General features: G+C 43.1%; 2 protein-coding genes across 20 annotated transcripts in view; one reads left to right on the top strand and one right to left on the bottom strand.

Moving 5' to 3' along the window:
* GPN1 (GPN-loop GTPase 1) overlaps positions 1-5,834 on the bottom strand; it is a 56,436-nt gene extending 50,602 nt beyond the window's left edge. The window contains exons 1-2 of one of the 2 annotated variants that reach the window (XM_005313257.4): positions 3,792-5,834; positions 3,582-3,675 (exon numbers count right to left, since the gene is read on the bottom strand). In XM_005313257.4, the coding sequence (XP_005313314.3) occupies positions 3,582-3,675; positions 3,792-3,905 (208 nt within the window). In that variant the 5' untranslated portion in view covers positions 3,906-5,834. The remainder of the gene's footprint in view (positions 1-3,581; positions 3,676-3,791) is intronic. The other variant, XM_042845499.2, reaches the window with a different exon arrangement.
* Positions 5,835-7,570: 1,736 nt separating this feature from the next.
* ZNF512 (zinc finger protein 512) overlaps positions 7,571-23,771 on the top strand; it is a 57,479-nt gene continuing 41,278 nt past the window's right edge. For 2 of the 18 annotated variants that reach the window (XM_065590010.1, XM_005313259.5), the window contains exons 1-3: positions 7,631-7,714; positions 19,171-19,226; positions 21,226-21,346. Coding sequence is in view for 4 of the 18 variants with exons in the window: in XM_065590000.1 (XP_065446072.1) it covers positions 7,602-7,714; positions 16,532-16,603 (185 nt within the window). In the remaining 14 variants the exon portion in view is untranslated. Of the gene's footprint in view, positions 8,021-10,771; positions 10,895-16,531; positions 16,623-19,170; positions 19,227-21,225; positions 21,347-23,771 lie in introns of all 18 variants that reach the window. The other 16 variants (XM_065589998.1, XM_065589997.1, XM_065590009.1 and 13 more) reach the window with 15 other exon arrangements.

Genomic DNA, 23,771 nt, shown 5'->3' with positions numbered 1-23,771 from the left:
CTACACAACACCAGGAGGAGGAACTGAAGCTTGAGCCCAACCAAGTTCCACCCCCACCCCCATGGGGGTGAGGGACAAAGCCCAGAGGTTTCAGCCGCCGGCAGGGGGACTGTAACCTGAGCCCCAGTGCCCAGGGCTGAAGTCCTAGAGTTTTGGCTTCAGCCCCGGGCAGTGGGGCTCGGGCATCGGCTTTAGCCCCAGACCCCAGAAAGTCTAAGCCAGTCCTGGTGACTCCATTAAAACGGGGTCCCGACCCACAGTTTGAGAACCGCTGCTGTAAAGCAATAATTTATATTTCTCTAATGCACTGTTTGCTTGTAATCCTCTAAATCCACCCCTCATCTAGCATTGCAAACCCTTCGCTATCAACACTCCCCCCTTTTGCCCACTATGTTTCTCAATCTCGTTTTCTAACCTCTCTTTTCATTTTTCAGCCACCCCTCTGGACTCTCCTGTTCACATTCTTTTGTTACCACAATATCATCCCTTCCCCATTTCACAGAAATATAGGAATTACCAGGATGGATCAGACCAGTAGTTTATTTTAGTACAGTCACCCACATCTGCCTGCAGTCAATGCCAGATACTTTACAGAAAGATACATGACACCCCCGAAGTTGACAGTTATGGAATAATATGCACAGGGGGAAGTTTCTTCCTAACTTCAGGCAGCTGGTGGTTTTATGCCCTGAAGTAGGAAAGTTTCCATCCCTTTTTAGTCCTAGTGTGATTTTGAATGTGCAAATTATTCATATAGATATAATCCTTTTTTGAATGAATCCTAACCTATTTAACTCTTTGACACAAAATATTATTGAGGCTATATGCTGTGCAGAAAGTAAAAATTAAACCCCAAGAGCCACCCAAAAATTTACTTTTTAAATAAGTAAATATGATACAACACAATCGGTCAAGACACAACTATCTAAGCAGCCACTTGCTTTCACTGTAACCAGGGGCATCCTCCCCCATTCACCTACACTTTTGATTTTTTTTCTTTAATAACTTATGTGGGTTTTTTGGTTCACTTAAGTCTATTTAGATTTTAAATTCTTCAGGTCAGCAACATCTATTATATCTCTGGAATGTGCCTGCCCAGTTCTGAGTGCTATGGAAACTGTGACGGGTTGGATCACAGAAACCCCCTTGGGAGCTGCCACCCGATGTGCAAAGACTACCCCTGCTCCTGTTTTCCCTGCCAGCTCAGGACTCCAGCACCCTGTCTTGCTGAGCCAGACACTCCCGTCTGGCTCGACACAGATCCAGGGTCTGAATCTCCTGTCCCAAAGCTGCAAGTTACCTGAAAACAGCGTACAGAAGTGCGCTTGTCTTTAGCACTCAGATGCCCAACTCCCAATGGGGTCTAAACCCAGATAAATCTGTTTTACCCTGCATAAAGTTTATGCATAAAGTTTATGCAGGGCAAACTCATAAATTGTTCGCCCTCTATAACACTGATAGAGAGATATGCACAGTTGTTTGCTCCCCCAGGTATTAATACATACTCTGAGTGAATTACTAAATAGAAAGTGATTTTATTAAATACAGACAGTAGGATTTAAGTGGTTCAAAGCAGTAACAGACAGAACAAAGTAAGTCACCAAGCAAAATAAAATAAAATGCGCAAATCTATGCCTAATCAAACTGAATACAGATAATCTCACCCTCAGAGATGCTTCAGTAAGTTTTTTCTCAGACTGGACACCTTCCAGGCCTGGGCACAATTCTTTCCCCTGGTACAGCTCTTGTTGCAGCTCAGGTGGTAGCTAGGGGATTCTTCATGATGGCCCCTCTCCCTCTCTGTTCTCTTCCCCCCTTTATATATCTTTTGCATAAGGCGGGAACCTTTTGTCCCTCTGGGTTTCCACCCCCCCTCACTGGAAAAGCACCAGGTTAAAGATGGATTCCAGTTCAGGTGACATGATCACATGTCACTGCAAGACTTCATTACTCACTTGCCAGCACACACATATACAGGAAGACTCACAGGTAAATACAGCCATCTGCAGACAATGGGAGTCATCAAGATTCCAAACCATCATTAATGGTCCACACTTTACACAATTACAATAGGCCCTCAGAGTTACATTTTATATTTCTAGTTTTAGATACAAGAGGGGTACATTTATACAAATCAGATGATCATACTCCGTAGATTATAAGCTTTGTAATGATATCTTACAAGAGACCTTTTGCATGAAGCATATCCCAGTTACGTTACATTCACTTATTACCATATTTTCTCTAAAACTACCTCAGTTACATTATATTGGCTTATTATCAAGTTTTTATAAAACCATATAGACCGCACAACGTCACAGAAACAACATCTAGTTCACATGCCTAACCTAGAACATGGCTGTTCCCAGTGATTAAAACAGACTGAAATAGAAGGGAGAGCCAAACCAGGAAAAGGAAGTCTGAAAGCTTCACTCCCTTACACTGTAGAGGGCAACCTGGGACTAAAGTATCCTCCAATACTCTGTTTAGTCCAATGTGAATATCACAAATGAAGGGAATACCAAACTCTGAAATAACCTCCCCTCATCAAGTGCTTCTTGATAGGCAGTTTATATTTTTTGCTTTTCCAGTTTCAAAGTTGAAAATCTTGTTCACTCATTTGTCTCCTTCTGCAATTCCTTCCACGCCATCCCTTAAAAATAGAATGCTCTTCTCTGAACTATTCTGAAAGGGTATTAGTCTTGTCCTTCAGCTTCCTCCATCAAGACTCCTTCTGTGATGCACAAAGGAAGTCACAAGTTGAAAATGGCTAAACTAAGTGGCAACTGCCAATAGCTAATATTTATAAATAAAAGAGAAAGCTTTCAAATGCTTCAGAACCACCTCATATTACTACCACTCTTGTCCTTCATTCCTCATTCTCTCTATTGTTTGTTACAGCTTCTTCCAAATTAGACAGCAAACTTTTCAAATCAGGGGCTGTTTACCTGAGCATCAATACCATGTCCAGAACAATGGGCTCCAATCCTAATTAGAGCCTTTAGTTGCTAGTGCAATGCAAAAAAAATAAACAAACCCTTTTCTCCCTAGTTATACCCCGTTAGTCTACCCTAAATAAACCCCCGCATTAGCATTCAGATTCTTCCAACGTGAGATACAACCCACCTAGCCAACTACCTCACAGCATCCAACTTCCCATTTCTGAACAAAGATATACAAAAACTACAAAAGTATTGAGAATACAGTGAATTACATATCTAGTAAGTTTTGTATCTATGTTTTTAACTAGCAAACTCAGTATTATCACAACCTGCCTACAACCCAGAGCCCTCTCAATCAGGACCAGGCACAGAGACAGCACTACTAGATAAACCTTTCATGGGTAAGGGAAAAAGAGAAAGAACTCATTCTGCTCAACCCTCAACTGCATGGGACATGATGAACTGCGCGGTGTTAGACTTGCCTTAGAAACGTGACTGGGATGAACAAATAGGCTCAGTAGTCAGAGGAGCTGTATATTAAACCCGCAATTACTAGCCCTGGCTCAGCACGTCCTATAACAGGGCTGCATGAAAGGGCATCTGCCCCTCGAGGGAGAGGGCGCAGCGCGAGCTACTCACCGATGTTAGCGGGAAAGGGGAGCTCGTGCACAGCAGGGTCCAGGTTGATGACGTAGGGCGGGGAATTCTGGCTGTGCAAATGGGCCGTGAGCCTCTGCGGAGAAGAGGGAGAAATTAAAGGAAAGGAGGAGACCTCTCTTCCCTCCCCCCGCAGACACCGGCCCTCCCCCGGCCCGGGAGGGGGCCCTCCCCCGGGTCTCGTCTCATCACCTGCACCAGGGTGGTTTTCCCAGAGCCCGCCATGCCCAGCACCAGCACGCACACCGGCGGGGCCGGAGACTCGGAGCCGGCTCCCGCCGGCGCCACCTCTGCCGCCGCCGCCATCTTGCTAATGCCCCTTCCGCTTCCGGAGCAGATCGAAAAGCGCTTCCGGGCGGAAGCGGAGTGTGGGGCCCGGGGCGGGCTTCGGGAAGGAAAGTGACTCACTCCCGGGCGACACGGTCCAGCCCCTGCCTATTGACAGTGGCTCCCCCGCCATCGCCCAGCACGGCATCGCTTCCTCCCCCACCCCCGCACTGCCCAGCTCGATGAGTGCTGCATGCGGCGGGGAACCCCGAGAAGCCAGTTGTGGGGTGACCCATCCAGCTGTGCATGAGTAGTTGGGGCCCTGGCATGGTGGTTTTATTGGCCTTGAGTATGTGCTACCTGTGGAAAGAGGGAAGATAGGAAGATGAGGTTGGGGAAGGGGAAGAACGCAGACGTGAGAGGAGAGGGAGGGAGGAATTCCATGAAAGATCCGGGAGGAGAGGAGTTAACGCAGAAAGGGGAGAGAAGGATAAATCCATTCAAAGATTCTAAGGCCAAAACGGATCGTTGTGATTATCTACATAAGAAAGGCCATACCAGGTCAGACTGATGGTCCATCTAGACCAGTATCCTGTCTTCTGAGGATGCCTATGCCCAGTGCCAGATACTTCAGAGGGAGTGAACAGAACAGGGCAACGTATTGAGTGATCCACCCCCATCATCCAGTCCCTGCTTCTAGCAGTCAGGGGTTTAGGGACACCCAGAGCATGGATTACATCCTTGACCATCTTGGCTAGTAGCCATTGTTGGACCTATCCGCTATAACTTATCTATTTTTTAAACTCAGTTATACTTTTGTCCTTCACAACATCTCCTGGCAATGAGTTCCACAGGGTGACTGTATGTTGTGTAAAGAAGTACTTCCATTTGTTTTAACCGAGCCTATTCATTTCATTGAGTGATACCTGGTTCTTGTGCTATGTGAAGGGGTAAATAACACTTCCTTATTTATTTTCTCCACACCATTCATGGTTTTATAGAGCTCTATAATATATCACTTCAGTCATCTCTTTTCCAAGCTGAACAGTCCAAGTCTTTTTAATCTCTCCTCATACAGAAGCTGATCTATGCTCCTAATCATTTTTGTACCCCTTCTCTGTACTTTTTCCAGTTCTAATATGTCTTTTTTGAAATGGGGCAAATAGAACTGCATGCCTTATTCAAGGTGTGGGAGTACAGTGGATTTATATAGTGGCATTATGATATTTTCTGGCTTGTTATCTCTTTCCTAATGGTTTCTAGGATTGTTAGCTTTTTGACTACCATTGCATATTGAGCAGATATTTTCAGAGAACTATCATAAATGACTCCAAGATCTTTCTCCTGGGTGGTAACAACTCATTTAGACCCCATAATTTCACTGCCTTGTTTACACTAGGCTTTTTTCTAAGGTTCTTGTATGGCTGGCTCCTATTTTTACAGTATCTGAGAACTTCACCATCTTTATCCTCACAACACCACCATGAAATAGAGAAGTAGTATTATCCCCATTTACAAATGGGGAACTGAGGCACAGATAGGCTAAGTGACTTGCTCAAGGTTACCCAGGAAGTCTCTGTGGAGCAGAGAATTGATCCCAAGTCTCTCAAACCTTAGGCTTGTGCTTCAACCATTAAACTAGTCTTCTATAACACATTAGCTAACATGGAAGTTTTAGGTTGGACACTAGGAAAAACTTCCTAACTGTCACAGTGGTTAAGCAATGTAATAAAGTGCCTAGAGAGGTTGTGGAATCTCCATTGTTGGAGATTTTTAAGAGCAGATTAGATAAGCAGGGATGGTCTAAATCAGAGGTCTCAAACTCCCGGCCCACAGGCCATCTGCGGCCTGAAAACCTCCCCAATGTGGCCCACGGGGCTCCAGCATTTTGGGGCCAGATCTCTCCCTTGGCCCCACCTGCTGCCCCGGGGCACTCCCCCCTGGTGATTTAAAATGGCCCAGGGCCCCACTCACCACCAGCAGTGCAGTGGAGCTGAGTGGCTTCTGCCTGCTCGCTCCACCTGTCTGCCAGCCTCTCCCTGGGGCAGGGCTGTGCCTCTATGCGATGCCCCTGCCCTGAGCACCTCTGCGGCCAATTGGAAGCTGTGGGGGTGGTGCTTGGGGGCAGCAGCTTGTGGAGGCCCGGGCGCGGCCCACCCTGCCTTGGAGCACCAGGTAAGTGCCACATACCCTGACCCCCTCCCAGTAGGGCCGCCCGGGAGGGCAAGTGGGGCAATTTGCCCCAAGCCCCTGGGCTCGGAGAGGCCCCCATGAGAATATAGTATTCTATAATAATGCAACTTTTTTATGGAAGAGGCCCCCTAAATTACTTTGCCCCCAGGCTCCCTGAATCCTCTGGGCAGCCGTGCCTCCCAGAGCCTACACCCCCTCCCCTTTCCCACACGTCCCCTCCCACCCCCAGACTCCCTCCCAGCACCTACACCCCTTCCACCCCTAAACTCCCTCCCAGAGCCTGCAACCCCACCCCATCCTCCTGCACCCCCTGCCCCAGCCCAGAGCCTGCACCCAGCACCCAAACTCCCTCCCAGAGTCCAACCTCTCACCCCTTCTGCACCCAAACTCCCTCCCAGAGCCTGAACCCTGCACCCCAATCCCCTACCCCAGACCTCCTCCCCAACCCAAACTCCCTGCCAGAGTAGGGTAACCAGATAGCAACTGTGGAAAAAATGGGACGGAGGTGGGGGTAATAGGTGCCTATATAAGAAAAAGTCCCAAAAAACAGGACTGCCCTTATAAAAATGGGACATCTGGTCACCCTATCCCAGAGCCTTAGGCAGGTGGGGGGCGAAGTTTGGGGGGGCAGGTTCTGGGTGGCATGTGTGACATTATTGGCCTGCTGGGAGGATTTGAGGACTGGCACTGGCCCTAAGGTAAATTGAGTTTGAGACCCCTGGTGCAGATAATACTTAGTCCTACCAGGAGTGCAGGGGACTGGATTAAATGACCTCTTGAGGTCCCTTCCAGTCCTATATGATTCTGTGTTCTAACAACACACTTCTAAATCAAACTAGATGATTATGATTACAATGGTCCTTTCTGGGTTTATAATCTAGGCCAGACAAACCCTAAAGGACACAAATGGGAATGCAGCACCATTATGGTGACAGTTTGATGGCTACTCAAAAGATATGTCCTAAGCTTCTTGTTTCAGCTAGTTGGGGAAGGGGGAGAAGTCAAATGAGCCAGAAGGAACAGGTGACCTTGTGATTCAGATAGCTCAGAAGATGATTCAGTGGTAGTTCATGATTAGGAGGAGACTGCACAGGCAGCCTCTCTCTCCAGCTCCCATAACCCCACTCCTGCCACCCAGTCCTCACCTGCCCCTCCAGCTGCCAATAGTAATTTTGGCTCAGTGAGCAATACTCACAGCTGGCCACCTGCCTGGGCATGGCCAGCTAGCTGGGTTTGGAAGGGACTCCGAGGAGGCTGGTTTTCTTGGGCTAGGCTAGGAAGGGCCCCAAGGCAAAGGTACGAAGCCTGTGTTTGATGCCACCAAGGGGAGCCAATGGAATAGGGCAGAGTGGGTTGTGGGGCTGGCATCAGAGGACGGGGTAAGCAGCCGGGCCCGCGCCGCCTCGGGCTGCGGTCACAGGACACCGACTCCTGCTCCTGCCTGCGGGTTGGGTCGGGTCCGCCAGAGTGGGAGGGGGCGTGGCACTCTCGGAAACGGCTGCGCCGGCGGAGGGTTTGACTCTATGGTTGAGGCGCGGTAAGATGATGTCACTACTAGCCTGGTTGGGTCACGTGGGTGATCACCGATGTTTGTGCGTGGCGCAGAGCGATGAGGCGGTAGTGGGGCGCGCGCCATGCGGAGCGGCGGCTGTTCGGTAAGTGCTTGCTGCCCGCCTCCTCTTCCCGGACACTCCCCGCTCCAGGCAGCTCAGCCGCCCTCTCCCCGCGCTGTGCTCTGCGCCGGTCCTGGGCGCCGGGGGCCAAGTGGCAGCGCCTGGCTGAGCTCGTCCCGCCAGCTCCCCGCTCTGTGCCCCGCTGACTTGTGTCAGACGGGGCTGTGAGCTCTCCAGGGCAGGGGCTGTCTCCGTGTCCGGGGCGCCCGGCTCGAGTCACTGGCGTGTTCTCGGCCGGAAAGCGGCAGCTTGTCTCTGAAGGTGGAAAAGGCGCAAACTGCAAAGCTGGTAAATAGAGACAACAGCCTATCATCACGTTCCCTTGTATACCTCTGTGTCCATCTGGTGTCTCTTGCCCTATAGTTAGATTATAAACTCTCAGGGGTGGGGGAGTACGTTTTGTTCTGTGTTTGTGCAGGGCCTAGCACAGTGGTATCCTGGGCCACGAGGAGGGCTCCTAGGCACTATGTTACTATAGATAATAACAATCTATATTAAGAAACTGATCTGGCACAAGTTTGCTTGACTGGGCTAGGGACTGGTCTGATGCTTTGAGCTGCTGGAACCAGGAGAGCATTTGTCTAGATGATAACATTTAAACTTCTTTCAATGACACTTAAGGCATTCAAATATAATGTTGCAGGGCATTCAAAATAATGTGAGTCTAGACAGAGCTTGAGTGTGACATGAGAGCCAGGTCCACGCACTGATCACCTCAGAAAGGGACCGAGCACTGCATGGACTGGAACTGAAGATACAGGTTTTAGGGAGTTGTATGGTGGAACCAAAATGGCATTCATTCAGATCTTTTGAACCTGGTTAACTGCCCATAGAAACTGTAATAGAGTTTTAGCAGCAGGAATACACTTTTCCACACACAACACATGGACATTTGGTGCTGAGGCTGACCCCTCCTTATCCATGTGCATCCGAAGAAGTGGGCTGTAGTCCACGAAAGCTTATGCTCTAATAAATTTGTTAGTCTCTAAGGTGCCACAAGTACTCCTGTTCTTTTTGCGGATACAGACTAACACGGCTGCTACTCTGAAACCTGTAAGCACCTTGATTAACATCTCATCAGACACATAACAACTGCACTGGAATTGTTGAGTGTTGTTAATTACAAATATTTCTGCAAGTGTTCAAACAGTGTTCAGCAGGGTGGATTTGATTTAAATCAAGTTGATTTAAATCACTAGTCAGGAAGACTTGATTTAATCATGGATTTCTACATAAAAGTGCATTCTTGTTGGTTGTTATAACCTTAATACATATTCTTCACAACTCAGAGATAGATGTAGGTTTCATTTTTAGAAGGTACACACTATACATTTTTAAAGTGGTTACTTTTGAAAACTTTTCAGATTAGTTTTACAGCTATATCAGAAAATGTATGATTGATTGGTTATTTCATTTACCAAAGGTAATTGAAGCAGGTATTTTTGAAGTCCTTGGGAGGTGAACTATCTCCAATTCAACAGGTTAATCATTAATATTTGGAGGATTTTCTTGCCATGCTGTAATAGGAGGAGAACATTACCAGACAGACATTTAAATTGTTTTCTTTGCCAGAAGCTGGGATTGGGTGACTGCATGGATCACTTGATGATAACCTGTCTGTCCATTCCCTTTGGGGCACTTGCCATTGGCCACTGTCAGAGGACAGGATACTGGGCTAGATGGACCGTTGGTCTGATCCAGTATGGCCGTTCTTATATTTAATGAAAACAACAACATTATGTATTCTGGATTTTTTTCTTCAACAGTAAACATAATCTTTTAACAAAACAAACATGAATTTTTGAATTTAGTTAAACATCCAAGTTTTTTAAAATTGTTTTTAACTAAAATAGTTAAATGAAATATTTAAAAAACAAAAATTAAATCGACTATGTCAGCCAGGTCAACATAAGAAACCTAAAATATTGGCTTCTGCAGCTAACTCAGTCGTCTTCACCTTCATTTTCCTGTTTGTTCATAATCTGGAAAAGAAAAACAAGCTTTCCTGCTTTTTCAGGACCCAAACGATTTCTTAATTTGGTTAAAAGTGAGATTATCACTTCAACAGTCTCTGAATCCAAGTGCTTAAGTGACTTCCACCAGTTCACTGATGTGACTGTCTTTAAAACATCATCAGCAAACACATATTCCTTGAATGGTTCACCCTTAGCTCTGAAGTTTATTATAGTTGGCATTATGGAGGGATGATTCCTGGATGTCCATGTTATAGTCAACTCCTCCTCTTCAGCAGTTAAGGGTTGACCCTCGTATGGAATATTGAGAATATTTGCAAGAAAATGAGCTGGAGATAGTGCTTGTCCCATTCATTTTTTTTAATGCTTGTAATTTAACTCTTTCATTGCATATTTCTCTTTTAAAGGTTTCACTCAGTTCCTTCCAAATGTCAACAGCATCAACAATAAAACAGCTATTTCCCTGCATTTTGTTCAAGGCTACAGAAATAGGCTTCAGGGTACTCAGCAGGTGTTCAACGTTTCTCTTAAGCCCAATGTTGAGAATTTTGGCTGTGACAGTGTTAGGATATAGATATCCAGGCCTGTCTGTAAAGGCCTATACTTTAGGAATTTACGTGTATTGTGATCACTTAGCTAGTTGTAGAGGTATAAAAGAGAGAATCAGAATCCCTGTCTGTTTGTGTAAGGGCCTTGTCGTACTGGGACAGTCTGAGGCTCTGTTCTTAGGCTAAGTAAGGCCTTTGGCGAAGCAGCAGAGGCAGCCCTAAGCTGAGAAGTGAACGGTCACATCCTCACATCCCAAACTAGTCCCATGGAAATAAGGTGCTATTGGGCTGTTAGGAATACAATCCTGTCCCTTGGTGTTCACACCTCAACTGCTAGCAGAGCACTTCACCCTCCCTGATTGAACTAACCTCGTTATCTCCATACTGATTTATACCTGCCTCTGAAAATTTCCATTACTTGCATCTGAAGAAGTGAGGTTCTTACCCACGAAAGCTTATGCTCCCAATACTTCTGTTAGTCTTAAAGGTGCCACAGGACCCTCTGTTGCTTTTTACAGATTCAGACTAACACGGCTACCCCTCTGATACTTGAATCCTGTCCTGATATTCCTGTCACCTCCAGAGAAAGGGAAGAGCCTAGAAGATGTAAAAGGAAACTTAGGTTGATAGTTTTCTGTCTGGTAAGAACTCACTTATCAATAGAGACAGTTGGAAAACCCTTATGTCTGTATAGATGTAGTTGTGAAATCCTCGCTTCTGTATTGTTTTGTATGTTTGTTTGCATGGTTTCTGTCTGGTTCTGTAATTGTTTCTGTCTGCTGTATAATTAATTTTGTTGGGTGTAAACCAATTAAGGTGGTGAAATATAATTGGTTAAATAACCATGTTACAGTATGTTAGGATTGGTTAGTTAAATTTCAGTAAAATGATTGGTTAAGGTATAGCTAAGCACAACTCAAGTTTTACTATATAGTCTGCAGTCAATCAGGAAGTAAGGGGGGGAATGGGAACAGGGAATGGGGGTGGGAAAATTGGAATCATGCTTTGCTAAGTGGGGAAGGGGAACAGGGAATGGGAACAGGGATGGCTCTGTGGTGTCAGAGCTGGGAATGGGGACACTGAGGAAGGAAACTGGAATCATGCTTGCTGGAAGTTCACCCCAATAAACATCCAATTGTTTGCGCCTTTGGACTTCGGGTATTATTGCTCTCTGTTCATGCGAGAAGGACCAGGGAAGTGAGAGGGTGAAGGAATAAGCCCCCTAACAGACAGTCCCATCTATTTTTTCACGATTTTGTTCACAAACTGTCATCCGATTAGGCCAGTTCTTCATATAATGCTCAAAACAGTCCACTACTGAGTTCCATTGCACATCTTGTGGGAGAGTTAGCTTGGTTCCTCCCACTTTTTTCAGAGCAGCTGCTGCAAAGTGGTTGTTACAGTAGTATTTTGCAATTTCAACAACATTAGCCTTTATTTCTGGAACGCTGAAGTCTTTGGCTAGGAGGTGCATCAAATGAGAACTGCAACCGTATTTTATTAGCTTGGGACTCTAAATTTCTTCTCATCTTGGATACATTTGAAGCATTGTCTGTGACCAAGCTGCATACTAGACATTTGCATTTTTTTTCAGTTTGTTATAGCTTTTACTGCTACTTCTTGTAAGTATTCTGCTGTGTGTGCATTTCCTGATGTATTAATTGTTTCTGTAAGGAAGACATTCCCTTCTTCTGTTGTCACACAAGCACATACAACAGGGTTATTGTGGACATTGCTCCACCCATCAAGACTCAGGTTAACAATTTTACTCTCTAGACCGTTTGCACACTGCTCAATTTCTCTTTCATACACTTTATCCAGCAACTTGCCTGCGACATCTGCTCTGTTGGGTGGACTGTATCCTGGTCTTAATGACTGAACCATGTTAATGAAGTGTGGGTTCTCAATCATATGCAAAGGAGAGTTTGTTGCATAAAGAAACCGGGCAATTTGTTCATCAATTATCTCTTTTTGTAATCTGCTGGTCCTTATCACAAATTCATCTATGGTTGTTTCTGGATGACAAATTTTTTTTTTTCCTTTTTGCTACAGGTAATATACTGTGGCTATGTGACAGTTTGAGAACTGCAAAACTAAGCAGCTCTGATCATAGAATCATAGAATATCAGGGTTGGAAGGGACCTCAGGAGGTCATCTAGTCCTACCCCCTGCCCAAAGCAGGACCAATCCCCAAATAAATCATCCCAGCCAGGGCTTTGTCAAGCCTGACCTTTAAAAATCTCTAAGGAGATTCCACCACCTCCCTAGGTAACCCATTCCAGTGCTTCACCACCCTCCTAGTGAAAAGTTTTTCCTAATATCCAACCTAAACCTCCAACACTACAACTTGAGACCATTACTCCTTGTTCTGTCATCTGGTACCACTGAGAACAGTCTAGATCCATCCTCTTTGGAACCCCCTTTCAGGTAGTTGAAAGCAACTATCAAATCCCCCCTCATTCTTCTCTTCTGCATACTAAACAATCCCAGTTCCCTCAGCCTCTCCTCATAAGTCATGTGCTCCAGACACCTAATCATTTTTGTTGCCCTCCACTGGACTCTTTCCAGTTTTTCCACATCCTTCTTGTAGTGTGGGGCCCAAAACTGGACATAGTACTCCAGGTGAGGCCTCACCAGTGTCGAATAGAGGGGAATGATCACGTCCCTCGATCTGCTGGCAATGCTCCTACTTATACAGTCCAAAATGCTGTTAGCCTTCTTGGCAACAAGGGCATACTGTTGACTCATATCCAGTTTCTCGTCCACTGTAACCCCTAGGTCCTTTTCTGCAGAACTGCTGCCTAGCCACTTGGTCCCTAGTCTGTAGCAGTGCATGGGATTCTTCTGTCCTAAGTGTAGGACTCTGCACTTGTCCTTGTTGAACTTCATCAGATTTCTTTTGGCCCAATCCTCTAATTTGTCTAGGTCCCTTTGTATCCTATCCCTACCCTCCAGCGTATCTACCACTCCTCCCAGTTTAGTGTCATCTGCAAACTTGCTGAGAGTGTAGTCCACACCATCCTTCAGATCATTAATGAAGATATTGAACAAAACCGACCCTTGGGGCACTCCTCTTGATACCAGCTGCCAACTAGACATGGAGCCATTGATCACTACCCGTTGAGCCTGACTAACTAGCCAGCTTTCTGTCCACCTGATAGTTCATTCATGCAGCCCATTCTTCTTTAACTTACCGGCAAGAATACTGTGGGATGGTATCTTCCTGATGGTATCTTCTGGACTGAGCACTGAGTCCCATTGGGTAGATAAAAAGATTAACTTAAATAATCTATACAGAAGCCCATGGAACCCCATAAAATTGGGTCCCTAATCCATGAACGACTGGAATTTGTTTACAAAACTTCTCTTAAACATTACATGAATATATTCTCATACTATAGAATTAGAATTTATAATCCCTATTCCATGATGAGACATTATAGCTCAAAGATATATTTTAATTGAAACTATCTTTAGATGGGTTTTTTCCTCAAAAAGCATTTTATCAACCCCCCCCCTTTTTTTTTTTTTTTAAACATGGATTTTTATCCACCCTGGTATTCAGGGGACCCATAAGTTATATGTAAAATGTCACTGTTCAATCAGTATCCCATCCTGTGCCTGAATTTGTGTATTGTCTCTTTAGAAGGGTTATGGCCCTGGAATGGGAATACTGTCTTTCATGTGCCTGCTTCTTGTTGGCATAATGGAAGCTTTTGTGTTTTTGTAACATCATTTCTGACAACATTGAGCCAGAAGCCTTTAGTGATCACTGTGCCATTGGGTTTCTTCACAGCAAAGTTAATTTGAGCTACCCCCAACTCAAGTTCCATCCACACAACTTATTAACTTGAGTGTGGTGGTGCTTTAGATTCAAATTGGTTGGTTTGTCTGTTGGTATAAGTTAAAGCTTGAGTTAGTGCCACTTGTCAGCTGCTAATATGACTGCTGTACTGTGGACATAGGCTAGCTCCACTTGAGTGCCATTAGTCCTCCAATGCTGTCCCAAAGTTCCCCCTGTAAGGACAGACAGCTTCTTTGCAATTTATTGGAGAAGAATTCATAGAGCAACTCAGCTTACTGCAATGCAGAGAACCGTGGGATGTGTCCCCAGATGTCTTAGTGTTACATGAGGGTGAGTGCAATGGCAGTGTGGACACAGCAGCTCAAATGTTATTTCACAGTGTGGCCTCTTGAACTTGACTAACTTGAGAAATGTAACTTGAGTGTATAACGCAAGTAAACTCTGCAGTGAAGACATACCCACAGTGAAACTATCTCTGCTAATAGAAACTCACCTACAGCAGTATTTTTTTCTTTCACATTTGTGTGGTACTGCAGCCTGTAAGAGGCTTTATAGGTTGAAAGAAAGTTTTTAAAAAATAAGTGTACAGTAATGCAAATACTGTATTGCCTGCAATAACTAAGTAAAGTTGTCTTATTGTCCATATAACTGTCCAGTCCTTTTGGGAATCATGCTAAGCTCTTGGCCTCAATAATGTGTAGTGGCATTGAGATCCACAGGTTGGTTATGCATTGTGTAAAAAGATATTTTCTTTTATCAGTTTTAAATGTAATGTCTTTCAATTTTGTTGGTTGTCCCCCTGCTCTTTTATTGAGAGGGTAAGTAGGAACATTGAATCCAACTTCTCTGGGCCTGTCACTTTTTTATCCTGCTATCATATCCCTGCTCTTCTGTCACCTCACTAAACAGTCCAATCTTTTCAATCTCTCGCCATACAGAAGTAGATTGGGTGGCAACCAGAGCTGAACATCATATACCCAGTGAGGGAGAGCCTCTGACTTATATAATGCCATTATTGAATGCAGCGTAGTTGTAGCCATGTTGATGCCAGGATATTCAAGAGATGAAGTGGGCTCGAAAGCTTCTCTTTCTCACCAATAGAAGTTGGTCCAGTAAAAGATGTTACCTCACTCACCCTGTCTCTCTAATAGTGCCATTATAACTAGGGCTGTCAAGCGTTTAAAACAATTAATCACGATTAATTGCACTGCTAAACAATAATAGAAGGATGGTTTTTACATTTTCAAATATATCAATTTCAATTACAACATAGAATATAAAGTGTACAGTGCTCACTTTATATTTATTTTTGATTACAAATATTTTCACTGTAAAAAAACAAAAGAAATTGTATATTTCAATTCACCTAATACAAGTACTGTAGTGCAATCTCTTTATCATGAAAGTTGAACTTACAAATGTTGAATTATGTACAAAAAAACCCCTGCATTCAAAAATAAAACAATGTAAAACTTTAGAGCCTACAAGTCCACTCAGTCCTACTTCAGCCAATTGCTCAGACAGACAAGTTTGGTTTAGTTTGCAATAGATAATGCTGCCCACTTCTTGTTTACAATGTCATCTGAAAGTGAGAACAGGCGTTCGCATGGCACTGTTGTTACCAGTGTTGCAAGATATTTACATGCCAGATGCGCTAAAAATTCATATGTCCCTTCATGCTTCAACCACTATTCCAGAGGATATGCATCATGCTGATGACGGGTTCTGCTTGATAACGAACCAAAGCAGAGTGGACCGATGCATGTTCATTTTCATCATTTGAGTCAGATGCCACCAGCAGAAGGTTGATTTTCTTATTTGGTCGTTCGGGTTCTGTAGTTTCCACATCTGAGTGTCACTCTTTTAAGACTTCTGAAAGCGTGCATCACACTTCATCCCTCTCAGATTTTGGATGGCACTTCAGATTCTTAAACCTTGGTCAAGTGCTGTAGCTATTTTTAGAAATCTCACATTGGTACTGTGATGCTCTATAACTTGGGGGGACACCCAGCACCCCCATGTTCATCCTTGTAAAATGATTGTGTGGCATCCAATGCAAAGTTTGTCATGTGGGGTGTCTTTGAAAGGCTCATGATGCACTGAGCATTGTTGTTATAGTGATGTTATAGGTTATAATTTCATGTATGTTGTTATGAGGCTGAAAATATATCCCCATGGCTTAAAATAAGCCCAGGCAAAAACCTCTCCAAGACCAGAAAGGTAGTTCGCACCTCCCATCCCAACCACACAGGAACAAAGGGTGATGGCCTAGGCAGCAACAAAAGAATCTGTTAGACTCTCAAGGGAGTCAGACCCCTTCCTTTGGTCAGTTTGGAACTGCGATGAGGTAATGCTCACCTGACTCTGAAGGTGGGAGGGTGGGAGGCAAAGCCAAGAGGGAAGAAAGGACATGGTAAAAGGGAGAGACATTTGTCAAGCTCTCTCTCTCTCTCTCTTCCACCTACATCTACAGACACCACCACCAAGCGACTGAAGTGCTGATCAAAGGGGAGAACCTGGCTGAAGAGCAACCATCCAGCCTGTGGTGAGAAGCATCTAAGTTTGTAAGGGCATTGAAAATGTTAAGATCAGCTTGGAATGCGTTTTGCTTTTATTTCGTTTGACCAAATCTAACTTGTGTTTTGACTTATAATCACTTAAAATCTATCTTTTATAGTTAATAAATTTGTTTATTCTACCCAAAGCAGTGGGTTTTGTTTCAAGTGTGTCAGAGGCTCCCCTTGGGATAACAAGCCTGGTACATATCAATTTCTGTTAAATTGACAAAGTCATATAAGCTTGCAGCGTCCAGGGGGCATAACTGGACACTGCAAGATGGAGGTTCCTAGGGTTGTCTCTGGGACTGGAGATATTGGCTAGTGTCATTCGGTTGCAAGTAGCGGGGAGCAGCTTACATGCCAGAGCCTGTGCGTGAACAGCCCAGGAGTGGGGGTTCTCACAGCAGAGCAGGGTAAGGCTGGTTCCCAGAGTCAAGGATTGGAGTGACCTAGCAGATCACCCATCTAGATAACACCAGAGGGGAACATCACAGGGACCTTCTTTGCATTTGTCAAATCTGCAATGACCGTGTTCGTAAATCAAACAACATGTGCTGGGTCATCATCCAAGATTGCTATAACATGAAATATATGCAGAATGTGGGTAAAACAGAGCAGGGGACATACAATTCTCCCCCAAGGAGTTCAGTCACAAATTTAATTAACACATTATTTTTTTAACGAGCATCATCAGCATGGAAATATGTCCTCTGGAATGGTGGCTGAAGCATGAAGGGGCGTACAAATCTTTAACATATCTGGCACGTAAATACCTTGCAACGCCGGCTACAGAAGTGCCATGCGAATATCTGTTCTCACTTTCAGGTGACACTGTAAATAAGAAGCAGGCAACAGTATCTCCCGTAAATGTAAACAAATTTGTTTGTCTTAGCGATTGGCTGAACCAGAAATAGGACTGAGTGGACTTGTAGGCTCTAAACTTTTACGTTGTTTTGTTTTTGAGTGCAGTTATGTAACACAGAAATATCTACATTTGTAAGTTACACTTTCAGGATAGAGATTGAACTACAGTACTTGTATGAGATGAACTGAAAAATACTTTTTTTTTTTTTTTTTGGTTTATGTTTTTACAGTCAAATATTTGTAATCAAAAATAATATAAAATGAGCACTGTACGCTGTATTCTATGTTGTAATAGAAATCAATATATTTGAAAATGTAGAAAAACATCCACAAATATTTAATTTCAATTGGTATTCTATTGTTTAACTGTGCGATTAATCGCGATTAATTTTTTTGAGTTAATCGTGTGAGTTAACTGCGATTAATTGACAGCCGTAATTATAACTTTTTTTCACCATCCTATTCCTTAAGCGTTCAAATTTTTTTTTCTTGTTTTTGTTTGTTTGTTTGTTTTTTACTGGTTCTGCCCACAGTGATCCACAGATCTTTCTCGCTTGTACAGTACATTTAGAAGTCAGTAGTATATGTGAATAGTGAATTATTCCTTCCATTGTGCATATCTTTGCATTTATCAACATTCAGTGACATTTGTTTGCCATCGTGCTGCTCATTTACCCAAGGTTTGTTAGGATCCCTCTGAAGTTTCTCCCCATTGCCTCTATCTGTGACCAGTCAACATAATTTGTGTCATCTGCAAATTTTGTCACCTCCCTACTAGCCCCCTCCTCCAGATAATTAATACATTAAGCAAGCCCCATCCTTGAAAGGGAACTTTGTGGCACCTGCTGTTAACCTTTTGCCATGAAGAAAATTGACAATTTAGCCCTTCTCTTTGTTTTCTGTCTCTTAGCCAGTTTCTAATCCATGATAGAACTTGACCTCTCACCCTGGACCAGAGCTGTTCTGTTGCCTGAGTCAATCATATCTTTACTAGGCACTGGATTTGGGGAACCACTGGTGTAGCTTTTCTCAACACTGTGCCATCCATATCTTCAATGTTATAATGCTGTGAAGATGTAGATGTCCAGCCCATTTAGAACAGGAAAGCTATACACTCCGGGTTCCCAAGCCTGAAGCACAGAGGGCTATTGAAAAAGGGTTGTGCTGGCTGCTTGATATTGAAACTTAGTTAGGCCTGAGATGTTACCGAGGAGGGAGGTGGAAAATGAGACTTTGGGTGGGACTAATGGTGTGCAGCTGAGGTCCTTATTCTCTCTTAGGTGCCATATGAATTCCCATCACCTTGATGTCTTAAGTGCTGTCCCAACTTGGCGAGTTGCTGGGGATCTGATGCAATTGCCATCAAGTGAGAGAGTCCAGGCTGAGTTTAGTCACTCATCTATTGGGAATGAATGGCTTGGGATAATGAGAACTTCATTGTGCCCCAGTGCAAGAGAAGGGATTAGATCTCCCATTGCATGGGTTGGTCCCTATTCTAATTCCTTTACAAGTTCACCCGGGTTTGAGGCGGGGACAATAACTTTTTCACTGAAGAAGACAGTGCTTCCCCTTCATAAGTGATATGACCGAGATTAATAAGCTGCAGTTTATTATGTGAACTGAAAAACTAACACAAGAAGAAAAATCCTTATGGTACTATCCTGAATTGTTCCTCTTTCTGTTTTGCTAGGATACAGGACCTGGGCACAGACAATAGAAGATCAAGAGATCTCTGGAAAACAAAAAGTATGCATACGTTTCTTTGAAATCTGGCTAAAAACAAGGAACAAAGTTGAGAAATTCTCACTGCAGAGTTCCATCCCCTCCTTTTAACAATGTCCTTAACCTTAAGGGCTATATAAATGGCACATTTTCCATAGCTTATCTTGGGCCTGGATTAAGCTGGCTCACAGTGGTCACCATACCCCATTAATTGTAAGATTTTGTTTCAGGGGATTCTTTAGTAGGAGTAGAGAGGTTATTTTACCTCTGTATTTGGTACTGGTGCAACTGCTGCTGGAATACTGTTTCCAGTTCTGGTGTCCATAATTCAAGAAGGATGTTGATAAACTGCAGAGAAGAGCAACAAAGAATAACTAAAGGATTAGAAAACTGACCTTATAGTGATAGGCTCAAAGAGCTCAATCTATTTAGTTTAGCAAAGGGAAGATTTAAGAGGTGACTTGATCCCAGTCTATAAGTACCTACATGGGGAACAAATATTTAATAATGGGCTCTTCGGTCTAGCAGAGACAGGCTGGAAATAAGATGTTCATTTTTAATGGTGAAAGTAATTAACCACTGGAACAACTTACCAAGCGTTGTGGTGAATTCTCCATCACTAACAATTTTAAAATCAAGATTAAACATTTTTTCTAAAATATATGCTCTAAGAATTATTTTGGGGAAGTTCTGTGGTGTGTGTTGAACAGAAGGTCAGACTAGAGCATCGGTTCTCAAACTTAATTACACCACAACCCTCTTCTGATGACAAAAATTACTACACGACCCCGGGGGGGGGGGGCAAAGCCTGAGCCCCACCGCCCTGGGTTGAGGGGCCAAAGCCTGAACCCCAACACCCGGGGCAGAGAAGCCAAAGTCAAAGCCCAACAGCTTCAGCCCTAGGTGTGTGGGGGGTCTGTAACCTGAGCCCCGCCACCCAGGGCTGAGGCCCTTGGGCTTCAGCTTCATCCCTGGACTCCAGCAAGTCTAAATGCCAGCTCTGGTGACCATTACAATGGGGTCGTGACCCACCTTGTGGTCCCAACTCACAGTTTGATAACCGCTGGACTAGCTGATAATAATGATCCCTTCTGGCCTATGAATTTATTAATCATATGTTGCTCCAGGTGTCACCCAGTGCAATGCCAAGTTTGCAGACAGAAATAAAAGAGCAAAGTGCTGTCTCCTATACCTATGCAGGCATGAAAGGTCCTAAATACAGGACAATGGCCTCTTCTCCTGCAAGTAACCCCTTCCCCCTCAGACACACACAATTCCCCAGTCTGGCACAACTTATCCCCCACTACTTTCCAGTTTTTGTGCAACGGTGATGAGGCTGTGAGCTTCATGGTGGGGGAGCATTAGTGGGATGGCCAGTGCATTCACCACTTGGCAGATTCCCCCACCTCAAGGAAGCACAGATCCTCCAACTGTTATTACAGCTTATGGGCTGTGGTAGCAGCAGAGCATCTCAACAGCTACTCCACACCATGCTGCCAGCTTGGTGGGGGATATTTGTTTTCCTTCAGTTCCTCTTCTATTCTCTGTGCAAATCCCATTTACACGTGCTTTGCAGAAGATAGGGGCCACATTTGGCCTTATGAAAGGTCTGAACATCTTAGACAACCAGCATGACCTTTGGTAAGTTGTTCCAATGGAATTGCTCTCACTGTTCAGCTTTTACACCTTATTTGCAGTCTGAATTTGTCTAGCTTCAACGTCCTGCTATACCTTTCTCTAATTGTTCCACGTATAGGTACTTAAAGAGTATAGTCAAGTCACCCCTTAACATTTTCTTTTTAAGTTAAGTAGATTGAGTTCCTTGAGTCTATCACTATAAGGCTTATTTTCTAAACCTTTAATCGTTCTCGTGGCTCTTCTCTGAACCCTCTCCAATTGATCAATATCCTTCTTGAATTGTGGACACTAGACCTTGATACAGTATTAGAGCAGTGGTTGCCAAATACAGAGTTAAAATAACATCTTTGCTCCTACTGAAGATTATCTAATTTGTGCATTTCAGGATTGCATTAGCTGTTTTGGCCACAGTACCACACTGGGGATCTCATGTTCACCTGACTATCCACCAGGACCCCCAAATTGTTTTCAGAGTCACTGCTTCTCAGGATAGAGTCTCCCATCCTGTAAGTATGGCCTCCATTCTTTGCTCCTAGATGTATACATTACATTTAGCCATATTAAAATGCATATTGTTTGCTGGCACCCAGTTTACCAACCGATACAGATTGCTCTCTGTCAGTGCTCTCTATCCTCTTCCTTATTTATCACTCCCGCAATTTGTGTTATCTGCAAACTTTCAGTGCTAATTTTATGCCTTCTTCCAGGTCATTTACAAAAATGTTAAATAGAATAGGGCCAAGAATAGGTCCCTGTGGTACCGCAGTAGACACCACACCCATTTGATGATGGTTACCTATTTACAGTTACATTTTGAGACATCTCAGCCAGCTTTTAATCCATTAATATGTGCCATGTTAATTTTATCTTGTCAGTTTTTTATTCAAAATGTGTTGAGTACCAAGTCAAATACCTTACAGAAATCTATAGTACATCAATACTATTACCTTTATCAACCAAATTTGTAATCTCACTAATATATAGTTTGACAGGATCTGTTTTCCATAAATCCATATTGATAGGGATATATTACCCTCCTTTAATTGTTTATTAATTGAGTCCCATATCAGCCACTCCATTATCTTGCCTGGGATCCATGTCAGACTAGCAGGCCTATAATCACCCAGTCATCTCTCTTAAAAATACTGGAAGAAAGCCAATCTTCTGGAACTTCACTGCTGTTCCAAGACTTATTGAAAATCAGCATTAATGATCCGGTAAGCTCCTCAGTTAGCTCTTTTAAAACTCTTGGATGCAAGTTATCCAGACCTACTGATTTTAAAATGTCTGACTTCAGTAGCTGCTGTTTAACACCCTCCTGAGATACCAATGGAATAGAAAGTGTTATATAATATGATATCTGGTGGTTTTTTTTTTTTTTTTTTTTTTTTTTTATCCAAATAGAGAGCAGAAACATTTACCGAATACTTCTTCCTTTTCTGCATTATATTTGATGATTCTATCATTTCCAACCAGTAATGCCTTGTTAGGATTCTTTTTTCAACAATATACTTTAAAAAATCCTTCTTGTTCTTAATTCTGCTGGCCATAGAGTTTTCCTTGTGTCCCTTTGCTTCCCTTATCAAGTTTCTACAATTCCTAGTTTCTGATTTATATTCATTGCTATTTATATTCATTTATATTCATTCCCCTTTCTTCCATTTGTTTATATATATTATATATAGCTGTCTTTACTTCCCTTCTAAACCAAATTAGTTTTTTAACCAATCCAGCCTTCTTCCTCATTTGTGGCTTTTTGAGCATCTAATAAAGTGTTCTTAAACAATTCCAAATTATCAGTCACATTTTTTGATTAAATTCTTCCTCCCAGTTGATTTGGCTCATAATTGTTTTCAGCTTTGTGAAGTTGGTCCTTTTAAAGCCCCAAGTGTGTGTATATATATGTATATCATTGGCCTCGACTTTAGTGTGCAAACAGAATATAAATGTGATCAAGTCATGATTGTACTGAAGTTACTGTTAACTGATCACAGAACTAAAAATTCCTCTTTATCTGTCAAGATGAGGTCTCGTATAGACTGCTTTCATGTTGGATGTAATGCTTTCTGAGTTAGGAAATTTACCTGTAATATACCAAGGATGTTTTAATACTGGCATCATGAGACCTCCAGCATACATTACTCATACTGAAGTATTCCAGGATATCACAGCAATTTTTTCCTACACATTATAGGAGCCACTCATCCTGTTCACTAGCGTGATTTGGTGGTCTGTAGCAGACACAGATCAATACCCCATCTTGTGCTCTATCTGTTAGGACATTGATTTGTAAATATTCAAGATAATTTTCTTCCTGGTTATCAGTGATAGGAAAGAGGTAATGCCATTTTGGACATAGTGCCACTCCCCCTCCACTTTTGCCCACTCGATTTTCCTAAATAGGTTGTAACCTTTGATTTTTAACATTCCAATCATGGGAATCATCCCACCATGTTTCACAACCACCAACCAGATAAAATTTATGTTCATGAATGAGAAATTCCTATTCCTCTTGTTTGTTACCCAGGCTCCTAGCATTGGTGTATAGGCAATTCAATAATCTGTCAATTAATCGCCGTTAACTCACGCGATTAACTAAAAAAAAAATTAATCGCACTTTATAACAATAGAATACCAATTGAAATTTATTAAATATTTTTGGATGTTTTTCTACATTTTCAATATTAATTTCAATTACAACACAGCATACAAAGTGCACGGTGCTCACTTTATATTTGTTATTACAAATATGCACTGTAAAAATGATAAACAAAAGATATAGTATTTTTCAATTCACCTCATACAAGTACTGAAGTGCAATCTTTTTATTGTAAAAATGTAACTTACAAATGCAGATTTATTTATTTTTTGGTTACATAACTGCACTCAAAAACAAAACTGTGTAAAACTTTAGAGCCTACAAGTCCACTC

This window comes from Chrysemys picta, chromosome 3 (assembly GCF_011386835.1).
Source record: "Chrysemys picta bellii isolate R12L10 chromosome 3, ASM1138683v2, whole genome shotgun sequence".
NCBI classification, from domain to species: Eukaryota; Metazoa; Chordata; order Testudines; family Emydidae; genus Chrysemys; species Chrysemys picta.
The sequence above is the reverse complement of the archived record's forward strand: the minus strand, read 5'-3'. Positions and strand labels throughout refer to the sequence as shown.